This window comes from Cavia porcellus, unplaced genomic scaffold (assembly GCF_034190915.1).
Source record: "Cavia porcellus strain 051 isolate PalLab524CR breed Dunkin Hartley unplaced genomic scaffold, mCavPor4.1 scaffold_30, whole genome shotgun sequence".
Lineage (NCBI taxonomy): Eukaryota > Metazoa > Chordata > Mammalia > Rodentia > Caviidae > Cavia > Cavia porcellus.
Genome location: NW_026947513.1, coordinates 28,366,125 through 28,378,777, shown reverse-complemented (window position 1 = coordinate 28,378,777; position 12,653 = coordinate 28,366,125). Strand labels below are relative to the sequence as shown.

At 38.1% G+C, this 12,653-nt stretch overlaps 1 protein-coding gene across 6 annotated transcripts in view; it reads right to left on the bottom strand.

The window, feature by feature from the left end:
• Positions 1–319: 319 nt before the first annotated feature.
• The window catches only part of Dcun1d4 (defective in cullin neddylation 1 domain containing 4), a 76,909-nt gene continuing 64,575 nt past the window's right edge, over positions 320–12,653 (bottom strand). For 5 of the 6 annotated variants that reach the window (XM_003471578.5, XM_063240539.1, XM_063240542.1 and 2 more), the window contains exons 9-11: positions 5,926–6,030; positions 3,636–3,738; positions 320–3,516 (exon numbers count right to left, since the gene is read on the bottom strand). In XM_003471578.5, the coding sequence (XP_003471626.2) occupies positions 3,461–3,516; positions 3,636–3,738; positions 5,926–6,030 (264 nt within the window). In that variant the 3' untranslated portion in view covers positions 320–3,460. Of the gene's footprint in view, positions 3,517–3,635; positions 3,739–5,925; positions 6,031–8,023; positions 8,109–12,653 lie in introns of those variants that run through there. The other variant, XM_063240540.1, reaches the window with a different exon arrangement.

The following is a 12,653-nucleotide window of genomic DNA, read 5'->3' as shown; positions in this document are numbered from 1 at the left end:
GTTACAGGAAAAATGTCTTACTTTCAAAGTCAGACTGTGACATGTAATTTACAAGTCATGATTCAGGTAATTTTTTTTTTTTTTAAACAGAGGATCAATCTCTGTGTCTATGTCTCTCTCCCCCTCACTGTGGGGCAAGAAATGTTTGCCCAAGTGACGGTACACAGTTGTTCATTATATTATTCTTGCTTTTTGTTCTGTAGCTTTGAAAATTTTCAGCAGAAATTGAGAAAAATAGAAAAGGATGAAAACCAAAACTTTAAAACTATCCTAAATGGTTTCTGAAGAAAAAGAAAAAATTCACAAATCAGTTCAGAAATCAAACACAAATACTTTTTTATTTATGGGATATCATTTTACACCAATTCCATTAAAACCTAAAACCAGTATGCTGTACTCAAGTTGGGTGGCATAACAGTATTTTAGTTAAGCTGGGAGTCACAGGACTTGCACACTTTTATGAATGTAATGCAAATACTGACGACACGAAGCATTCACAGTTATAGGTTAGCTGCTGTTCATTTAACAGTAACCCCCAATAGAAATTACTTTATGAAAAAAGCAACCCACATTTTGGTCTCATTTACAGATACCCAACATTTTAGTTGGTCAGTGAGTTCTATACATTTATTATACAACTTATGAAAGAATAAAGGATAAGGCTTACAGAGGTATCTTAGCAGTTGTAAGAATAAAAACTGAGGGCATAAACTAACTTTTAAAGCCTTCTGTATAAATTTCAAAAGCACTGTCAGCATGGGGACCAAAGAGGCAACAGAAATCTGTTGTTAAACCAGAATCCAGAGGTCTGTTTAGTTAGAGTTATAAAAACTTAACTCAAAGTTCATGCTTCATAAAAAGGGCATGTAACATGACAGTGGGTGTGTATGGCAAATTGAACAACAAAATTCTGACCTGAAAACCTGTATTCCCTAAAACAGAGCATTGCAAAGTGGACTTCAAAACACAAGGCAAGACAGAAAGGATGTAAGTTTGGGTACTAAAGAAAACCCAGAAGAAGGCACCCAAATTTATTAGACATTAGCCCACAAGTAAGTGCTTGATGAATTGTTCAGCACTGTGTAACTTAGGCAAATTTTTAAGAAAAAGTTATGACTCTCCCTTAAAAATATATAAAGTAAAGAAAACCAGGGGCAAGCACTCTGCAGGCAGCAGTCACAGAGGCTTATTTGTCAAGGTAGTTCAGAGACTGTTTTCTCAATGTACACCATTACCCCACTGGAATGCTTACTTTCATACCATGTATCAATCATAGAATTGTTTTTACTTGAGTTTTCTCTTATCAAAATGTTCACTCTGGATGAAATGTACCATGTCTCTCTTGTTACAATCTTTTTATTTTAAGATTACCTGTGCTTAGTGTTTAAAAAAATTCTCCAGATTCTAACACTGAAAAACAATTTTATCTATGATTTATATTTGCTTTCTGCAAAACAGAGGTTGATCAAATTTAAGGCCTGCTGCCTTTAAAGGTGTGATATTTAAACATTTCACTGGGGCACATCTGAAAATACTTCAGTTCTCCACAGATCCAAACCTGACAATGGCCAATCCGCACTGCAATAGCAAACGTGAATCGGACTGCCCTTCAGTGAGCAGTCTCGATCGCTGTTTTATACTACTGATATTTCCTTGTCTTTCCAGATATTAATTTTTGGAAACGGATATAAATCTGTAAGGTTAAAAGTGAGACTAAAAACAAGGAATGGCTAAGTATGTTTATTCGCTATTGTTTTAAAAACTTGTTTTATTTCACAGCAAACCAAACCTTATTGTTTAGAGGAAAAACGAAATAGCTGCATTCTACCTATCATGATTTTGAATATGCACGCACACTATATACACAAAATTTTTGTCTTTGGTGGTTCAGTTAGGGAAAAAAATAATACGAAAATCAGAACACCATTTGCAAAGAAACTGTAAAACAATGGTCAAGAGTAGCATTGTCTGTGTGCTTTACTCATTAAACATCATTTAAAGGTTCACATTTAATTTTAAAACGTTTTGGCCAATAATCCGAATCACTGCATGCTCAAGCATGGATACTGCCCACAACCACAGCAACTACTTGCTCAAATGCACCTTAGCTCTGTACTTGGTTAATCATTAGACCTTTGGATGTATGTTCGCAAAACGTTAGGGACCAGGTTAGTCATTCAATAGCACCAGATAGGTGGGGTGGAAACATGTAATCTACACATTTTCTCAAGGCAAAAAACAGAACAAAACAAGAAACCATAAAATAAAAATCTAAACATACCATTGTTTCCTCATACACATAAATAATGACTATCATTCTTCTGTACAAATGATTCAGGTAATGACAAGTGGCCCCTCCAGGAAAGGTCCTAGAGTGTGATAAGGTTTAGCTAATTGCTGGTGGTTTCGTGTCCACTGCCTGCAATGAACACGTTGCCAGGAAAAGCCTAGCATGAAATAAACAAGAAAAACAAAACAAAACACCTCTCACTCATAATTTCTTTTTTAAAAAACTCAAAATTAGATACTGTGAAATTTAACTAAAATATTCAAGCCACAACTAACAGTGCTCTGAGGTTATAAGTTGCCAGGAAGCCAGTATGTTTTCATGGAAGCGGCAAAATCAACTTTAGTCAGAGTGGCATAGAGAGTATCAGCAGACCACTGGATGGAGGAATTCAAAAGGGCAAACAAGGGAAAAACATTAAAGAAAGTTTATGAGAATTTAAACTCGAATTCTTAAAAAAAGGTGCACTTTCAATTTGTTCATTTGTACCTACATTCAAGCTACTATTTTCAACATTAAAAAACAAAACAAAACAAAAAAAATTGTATCTTGCACGGTAAAACTCATTTGCGGCATGTTACACAGTCAATTACAACTTTCATCATTTTAGAATGCTAATATCATCAAGTAAAACAAATGATATCTGGCATGAGCCACTGTTATTACTCCTGCCTCCTTTTCCAGAAATTGGCCTCTTTTAAACAGTAAGGTTAGTTCTGGCAACACTTGCTCACAGTAATGGTTGTTTCGTCTTGTTTTCTGAAATGCTACATTTGAGACCAAACAAAATATAACTGGTTCATTTGAAAAAAGGGACTAGAAATATGCCACAAAATTATTTTTACAATACATTTTTGCAGAAATAATCTCTAGGTGAAGCTTTTTATACACATATACAAAATTTAAACAGCAATATACACATAATCACAGTGAGGACGTTGGCAAATTCACCAATCTGTAGTGTAAATACAAACTGGAAAGCAGCCTTCCAAGAGAACAATGCTACACAGCAAGCAGAGCTGGCCCATTCAACAGCAAACACCAAAACATCCCTGCAAAGGGAGACAGTGCAAGAGAAGCAGCATGCGCTTTGATACAAACAGCAATTTATGGCTAATGGGTGACATAACTGTGGTAACAGTGACTCTCGCGCTGCTATGCACATAGTCCTTCCTAGGACATCTGCTTATCTTTGTACCACTCCACAAACTCATCCAACAAGACTGGCCCTGGAGAGAGAGAGGGAAAAAAAAAAACAACAACAAGGTTGCTCTCGGGCTTTTTCCAGGGAACAAGTGACTGTGCGAGCACGGGGTGGAGAGAGGACCCGGGCACATGCGGTACTCACATGCTCCGTCTTCGTCGTAGTTGCTGAGGTCAAGATGAATGGTTCTGCTGAACTCAAGCACATTGCACCACTGGTCTTTGTTAATCACTTTATATTTTGATTGCTGATAGAGGGGAAAGTAATATGAATTATTGATACAAAATGAACAAATGGGATGGCTTCTTGAACGAACCAACTTTAAATAAAAGTTAATGGAGGAGGGCTTAACCCTTTACATTTCAGTATCAATCTAGGAGGATGGTGAGGAAGAGCAAGAACAGAATTTCATGATAGTTTTCATTACAAAAATATTATTGCAGGGGGACCCCAATCCAAGATAGCATACACATTAAAAAAAAAATAAGAACTATCCCCACAAGTGAAACTGCTGTAGCCCTTTTATATTAAATGGAGATATTTCCTACTTCCTAGAGAGATAACATGTCACTTATGTAAAGCATTTCATTAAGTAGTTGGCACAAACTAAATACTAAATAAAGAGCATCTCCGCGTCAGTACTGCTGACATGATCAGCACTGACCACAGCCAAGTTACTAGCTGGAAGCGGAGTGGCAGTGGGCACTCTGACACTGACGCGAACCTTCTGAGCTTTCACCCTACAGACAGCCCAGTGCAGCACGGCTGCCCAGGGTCGCCACCGCTCTGAGACCAATGTAAGCGCTACAAGTAGCCTTGAAGCTAGGTGCTCTTACCATTGAAAAAAATGACTTGTTTAACAACTCAAAACCGGAATGGGACCGTGAAAGAAACTAGAATAGCCATAAAGTAGTTTCTCTATGCCTTGGACAAGGAATACGTTGTATTTTAAAATATCCTATATAAATATTTAAAAATAAAATCCAGAAGTAGTTTAAATCCCCATCACATCAACTCAGGAACATAGTAAAAATAATACAAATATATAAACAACGAAGAGAGGTCAATGGTTTTGAGGTTGCAAACACCACAAGTTCTAAACTAAGAGATTACTGTCTCTTTTTATAATAAAAATGTAAACTAATATAAGAACAAATCACACGCTTCAAGCTTAACTTTCTAAGCTACTAAAAGCAAAAACTAGTCTTAAAACTGCCAATGATACTCCTGGAGCTGTGCGGTCACATCTGCTCAGAGTCAGGTTGTTCAGCTGAAGGCCTTCACACTAAGGCTCAACTCTGCGGAACCCTCTGAGAGCAGGGACTTCTGTCTGCTTTTGTCTCACAACACTGCTGGCTTATCTCACAGGGTTGTCAAGAGTAGCTAAAACAGATCGTATGAAGAATGGACCATTACATAAACACTTCTACTATTAAAACTAATTTTTGTAACTTTCTTGAGGCGTTCTAGTTAGTAATATTAAAAGCAGTTCTGAATAACAGCCCTCTAAGAATTTTAACAGTTTAGTTTTTCTGAACCATTACAGAAAATAAAATTTTTTTTTTTTGTCTTTTTTTTTTTTTTTTTTTTTTAATTGGTACCGGGGATCAAACTCACGACCACACACTTGCAAGGCAGGAGCTTATGCTGCTGAGCAAAATCCCCAGCCCTACATAAAATAAATTTTAAGAAAGATTACTTCAAAAAAGAAAGTGAAGAGTTACTGGCAGGCCTAGGATTTTCTCAAAGACCCAACATCCTCATTTCTATAAGCAAAGGGTATTTTTAAACAGGGCTTGGGGCAGAAGGGCAAGGAGGATGCCATATACGACACTTCCAGGTCCTATCAAACCAACCCTTATAATCAGCAATTTGAAACTTTTGATCATCAATATATAATGCAGACCCTGATGGAATAAAGAGCTGAGTTGTTTCTAACATGGACCTGAAGAAAATATTCAGTTTGTTTAATATAGTACTTACATTGCTCTAAATTCCTCAAGTTACTTGGAGATAAGAGTAGATAAGAATAGATTACAAACTAATTTTACTAAGGCAGACAGTTATTATTAAACTGCTTAATAAAACTTAAGAGATTCACCTAAAATCATAAAGAAAGTAAACTTTATTTTTTCTATCGTTACACGGAACAGAAAATTAAAACAGTAGTGAGGCTTTTAAAATTGGGCCACGAGGGGACAGGGAGGGCTGCAGCTGTTCTAAGGCACTGTAACGTGGGATGGCACATACAATGTAACATGCACACACAGACACACTTCACGATCACAAGTAGTTGCTGACTGACACCAATTATGGTACCAGAGTTCCTATGAGTAGAAAAGTACAACAAACAAAAAAATACATAAAACAGTTAAATAAAGTATATTTGGTAGTTCTAAGCAAGCATATATACATTTCATAAAACATTTGGTACCTCTAAGAATTGATGAAAAACTGGAAAAAGGGGCCAGATTTTTCCTAATAACAGTCCCAACATGCACTTGGCAGTGTTTATGTCTAGGCTGCGCTGGTCCTTTTCCTGTTTAACAAACAAAAACAAGCATAAGCCAGATGCTTTCAAATAATAAATTCCCGTGATCCAAATTTGTGTTTCACTTCACCAAGAAATTAGTCAACAGCTCATTTATGATACACCATAAAATTCTAAAGGGAGACTAAGGCAGAGGGAAGGAGATAGTCAAACACAATGGAAGCCTGGATCATCTCAGTGTTGCACAAATGTATTGTAAGGAGGATTCATGCTAGTCGAATGATTGCACTGATGAAAATCAACTACGTAGTGGCAGCACCTAAGTCATTTAATAGGCTAAACAAAAATCTGTAACTCCATAACTTGTCATTATATTAAAAATTATCAGTATTATAACTGATTATCCTAAAATCCATAATTTAACTAAACGGAGTTTAAAGATTTGATTTCCACACTTGGGAATTATGTTTCCTTATTAAATACTGGGGCTTTTTTTCCCCATTTTTACTTCACAGGGTAAATATTTTTCTTATCTCTAAGTACACTGTAATTAAAGTTGGCTCATAATAAATGTTGGGACCCTTAAGATTCTCTCCCTGTCAGAGGATGTGGTCATTCATTTACTCCAGACAAAGCAGGGTATCTATCTACACAATCCTTACCTTGGGTTTCTTAGATGTGACTCTCCTAGAAGAACATCCCTAACTAGTAATCAAGAGAAAGACACTCATAAGGAAACCAGAAGAAGTAACATATAGATGTAAACTAACTTCATTCTACTATGTTTGTAATCAAAAAATTCTAATTTCTTATTTTTTGTCAAGTTTCCATTCTGAGTCTATAACTAGTTGATTTCTGTGGAAATGTACAGAAGGCCTGAGACGACAGGTGGTGACATTACATAGCTAAAGCTAGCCTCCACACAGTATATTAAATAGTGCAAATTTGAAAAAATACTCTAAACATACTCTATTTCCCATTGGAGTGGACTTAAATAGTCACCAAATGGATGATGCTGTGATATAACCCTTGTCAGTCACATACACAGCCACACAGACCTTCTGACTCTACCAGTGAACTGCTCTTTAGTACACAGTAAGGTTCTTCCCATGACACTAATTTTAAAAGTGAAGGAATTAACACAGCAAAAGTAAGGGCCTCACCTCACAAGAGCAAACAAAGGAGATGAAGATACAGAAACTTGTTGCTTAAGGAAGATGCTCAAAAGGTCTGTCTTTTGAACTGAAGTCATAAAATATAATGTCTATTCACGAACAGACCAGGTCAAATGGCACCATGATGCCCTTCTCAGTTTGAGGCCACTAAAATGTGAATCTGACATTGGTGAGAGTATCCCAATCACCCAGTTCTATGCAAAGAAGTGGGGTTTCTTCCCACAGTACTCTCTCCTGTCCCTGAGCCATGAGATGGTCCTGCTATGGCTGCGGCACTCCTTCCTGAAGGAGAAGAGGACAGCACAAGAGGTAATCCAGAAATTACCTGCCTTTTGCCAACCAAGCCTCATTGGTTTGTTGCATGTCAAGTGCTTATTCCTCAGCAATGCGCTGTGCAAGCCAATGGAAAACATCCTGAGCCCGGAACACAGGTGTGGCAGACGGCAACAGCACACCAACCATGAAGCAACCCACAAGAAATATGCGCAAGTTGTTGAGAAACACACGCAGCACCACAGGACCAGGCCAAGATCCATTTGTCGCACAAAAGCTCATGCAGCACTGGTTGACAACACTGGCGCTCTAAAAGTTTTTCCTTGCAGAGTTTTTAATGATTCACTAACCCTCGCACCTCTAGTCTGGCTTTGATACATGATACTGTGCCTTCTTCCATCATTCATCATCAATGCCTTTGCCCCCATCACAATGGACATACACTAAGGTGACAAAAAAGAAAAAAAATACAAAGGACCTGGACAGACTCTTTATAACAGTATAATCATCTGACAAACTGATGATCACGAAGGATTTTCAATGCGTGTGTTTGGCAGTGATGCCGAAACATGGAGGAAAGGCATCAGACTCACAGGGCCGGAGAGCTGAACAGCACTCACTCACTCCTGCTCTGCAGGGTGCAGCCAGCAGCTTGCAATCACTAACACCATCTTCTGCCTAGCAAATAAGAGAGAGATATTATGGAGGCACTCACAGTCTCAACAGTGGCATCTCGCTGACAACCAACAGGGACTGCGGGTGGACTTATGGCTAAGTGCAAATGACCATGACTTGAAACACTCAAAAGTCCTAGAACAACACAGCAGAGAAAGCCCACTGCAAATGCCTACTAAACATCAAAATGGAGACACTCTCAGGGGTTCTCTGTTGAACAGTGATCTCTATGGGCATTTTCTGCAAAGGAGTTCCCAGTTAAAATTAAATCAACCTCCCAGGATGCTATCAGGCAGCCATCCGCATTATGGGCATTTAAAAAAAAAAAAAAAAAAAAAAGTGATCAGGTTAACAAACTCAAGGAATACAGCAAAGACACCCAAAAGCTCTTTGCAAGAAATTAAAATAGCACACACTATCAACAACAACCCTGTGCCCTACTCGTGGAGCACCAAGGAGCAAAGGGCAACCCAAGAGATTTCTGTATTCCAAGGTCAGACAGCTTGCCAAGAGCCAACCCCAACCCTCAGAAGCTTGTCAAGGTTAAAGGAGGTAGAAATGGAAAATTTCCTCCCTACCTCTCCCTCCCTTGCTCATACGTATATACCTAATGAACTTTAATTTCCTAAGATAAGAAAGACAATTTTGCCTCATTTTTAAAATAGTAATGGAAACTGGACAGGTTTGTAGGTACAAACCCTCCACAACACACAACTAAACTCTCTATTTTGTCTTTCTTAAGCAATGCAGGGTGGTATCAGGCCTCTAATAGTGCAGCTGCAAAACCAAAAGGTCCTATTTGAAATATCCTAAAGTTATGTTTTCTATATGGAATAAATATACTCCTCAAACTGAAGACCAACAATAGCTAACATACAACAGAAAGAATAACGAAGTTTTACTAAGGTTTGATTTGAAGTTCCAATATTTTGTAAAATGTCTATTTAAACTGTTCCAGTGTGGGTCCTCTGGTAAGTTGAAAATTAAGCATTTTTTTAAGCAGCACAAACAGCTTAAGAAACAAAAACAAAAATAAAGGGTTAACTATATGTAAGTGTGTTATAAAAATGAACCTTGAAAGATTTAGGTCTCTACATGCTGTATCAGAGGACACTAAGTATTCCAGATAATCTCCAATTTACCCTAAGTAGTCATATCTTGAGACATGCAAATAGGATAACTTTGAATTATTACAATTATATTAAAAACTTCAACAGAAAAAAAATCTAAATTTTTCAAGAAACTGGTTGTACTCAAGAAAAGATACATAATTGATTCTAAACATAAATGGTGAAAAGCAAGTTGGAAATTGGCATATGAAATTAAGACCCAAAGTGAAGTCCTGTGATATGTACCATATGATCTCAAATGAGATCATAAGGATTTTGACAAACAGAAAAGGTAATCTTTCTTAACTTAGCTACCTAAGAAAACATGCATAAAGCAAAAATAGAGGGCTCTAAAGAATCCAGAGCTTGAATACTGTGCTTTAGTTTATGAAACTATAAATATGCAAACTGGTATTAATTTTGCCCTTTGATCTTAGCTAGCACTTTACAAATAACATGATTATAAGTCAATTAAACTCAACTTCTGACTTTTAGGACAGGCACTATGATTATCTACAATATATAAACAGCAAAACTGAGGCACAGGGGAAAAGTCAACAAATGTCAGGGCTGGGATCAAACCAGGAAGTTGACTTTTTCCTCTCTCTCTTTTTTTTCAGATAGGGTCTCATAATGAAGTTCAGGCTTGCATGGAACTCAGTGATCCTCCTGCCTCAGGCTCCTGAGTGCTGGGATTACAGATGTGTGCCACCATGACTGTTTGAAACAGGAAGTTTTGATTCAAAGCCTGAGCTCTTACTGTACACTATTACTTTCCTTGGAAGTGATGAGGCAAGAGCAATTTAAAAAGTTAAAGCTAAGGTAAGCCATTTCACTTACAATACCTGCAAAGCAGATACGTGTGGCTCTGCAATAGCCAAAGAGGAATCTTACAGACAAAACTAACAAGATTCCACAGTGATGGACTAGAGTTATTGACTGCATTATATTATTCCTGTTTTTGCCCTCTACAGGCCTACCTTCTGTTTTCTTTTTAATGTACCATAAAATAAGAAGGGAAAGTAGGAAAGCGCATTTTGTATGTGTCTACTTGTGTCTATGTGTCCAGGAAGTCCTGTAAAGAAACTAGACAGCTATTCTGTCTAAATATGTAACAAATGAGAGATTCACTCAAATTAGGAGAGAAAGTAAACCCAAAAATTCACAGAAGATTTAAGTCAAATCTCAGGAAAACTTCTGTGTTATCAGGGGTTGCTAACCACAAGATCTAGCCAAATTTTTCCTAGTAAATTCTGTAACAAGTATAATCATTTCTACTTTAGCTATTTTACTTGAAGAAGATACACTGGCTTTAATTTGCTCTCCTGAGTCACCTTCTCAGAGACACTAACTAGAAGCAGATTGCACCTACTGCTGGAATATTGAGCATACTGAGGGACTGACTAGTTGGATTTGGTAACAAACTGAGACCACCTGTCACTACCGCACCCTTCCCCGATCTTCTGCCTCCCAAAGACTCTCTGTTCAACTGCCTTGCGGTCTATTTCAAAGGATGCAAAGACAAAGGCGTCCCCCTACAGAACTCTCCTGTGCTTCTGCTCCCCCTTACTCCCGTCTCTCTGAGGGCCTCTTTCCTTCACCCGGCAGCTGTGTTCAACTCCCCTTCTTGAGTCCGTCTCATCATTTCACCAGGCTCCTCTCAACCGCTGTGCTCTCAGCCCACACATTTCTCAATCTGCCCCTTTTTTTACCTCAGGGCAGGACTACACTGCTTTTAGTCCCTGCTCTTACCTGGCCCTCTGTGCTGCTAATCAATACCTCACTCAGCCTGACATCTACCCTTTTCAAAATACCAGATGCCAACCTCTCCATGACTTTCACAGCAGCTTGTCTGCACTACTGACAATGTGAAAATCAAATGCACCCGTATTTACTATTTCAGATCAGAGGGGAAAATTACTATATTTAGTTTTTATTTCCTTCACTGTACTCAATCTTGTTCTCACTAGGTTCTTTTCAAAAAGAGAAACCACGGCTAATGTGACACACGCTTGCAGACCTGCTGCTTGGGAGGCTGAAGTGAATGATCACCTGAGCAACCACGCTGGGCATACAGGCAGAACTCATCTCCTCAAAAAGAAAGGAAAAGAGAGCAAAGGAAACAAAAGGAAAACCATAAGGAAAGACAAGAAAGGATCCCCCCACCGCCAAAAAAAGAAAGAAAGGAAGGAAGGAAGGAAGGAAGGAAGGAAGGAAGTGAAAAAAACAACAAGAACTCCACACGATCAGCAATGAGTATATTAAATACAATTTAAATTCAGAGGAAATAACCCTGTGGATAAAAATACTGAAACAAAAGCCAATTGTATGAGAGAATTGACCATTTCTTTTAAAAAAAAAAAATTTTTTTTTTTTTGGTCTTTTTCGTTTTTATCCGAACCAGGGATCAAACTCACGACTGCCTGCTTGCGAGGCAGGCGCTTATGCCGCTGAGCTAAATCCCCAGCCCCCGAATTGACATTTCAACCCTTAAACTTTTATGCCATCAATTTCCTCTAACAAGATGCCAAGATGGCGTCAGCTCTGAGTCAGGGAAGGCAGCGTGGCTCTGTGGGAAGCACTGGTCTGCTTTGCTGGGGCACAGCTCAAGCCCTTAGCTGCCCCTCCTCTCTGGCTCTGTGTCATCACCTGTATACTGAAAAAACTGGACCAGGTGACCGCTAAGGTTAACTTCAGGCTCTGAAGTTTAAGGATTCTATGATATCTGTAAAATTATAAATAAGTGCAAGTCAAAAAAAATTAAGACAAAAATAATACAAATATATAGCTAAGTACTACTTTTAACCAGCTATAAGTTTCAAAGGTTAAGAAAGAAATGACCACTTGTTGGGACTGCAATTTTGATGGACAGATATTAAAAGGGCCATTTATCATTATCTGGTACTATAGCTTCTTGTCTAGTATTATTAGAGTATAATTCAAAATACTTAATATACACCATTGTTATTTGTAGTATAACATTTAAGATACTAAATGCTGGAAGTTCAATTTTTCATTTGCAAGTGTGATTTTAAAAAGATATGCTATGTTAATTATAAATTACTATTTTCAGGAGTCAATTTCTTAGTAGACACAAAATAAGTCACGGGGGTTGGTGGGTGGGTGGGCGAGCTCACTGGAGTTCTGCTTCTCACCAAGATCAGATTTCCTTTTCATGTAAAATAGCCAGAAAACTGGACTCCCACTCCAGCCCCAAAGTTAACAGCTTATTCTGAAAACACGCAGCAGAAGACCATGACCCGAGAAAAAGCAAACAAACCCACGCGACACCAGCTTACACCATGGAGTTGGTTTCTAAGTCATAGCAAAGGAAAGGGAAACCCAAATCCAGCCCAGTGGTTTTGCTGAGTTGGAGAAAACAGACCACAGAGGTTAAAAAGAAAAGGGGGACTTATATTTTGTGAGGTAAATTACTAGT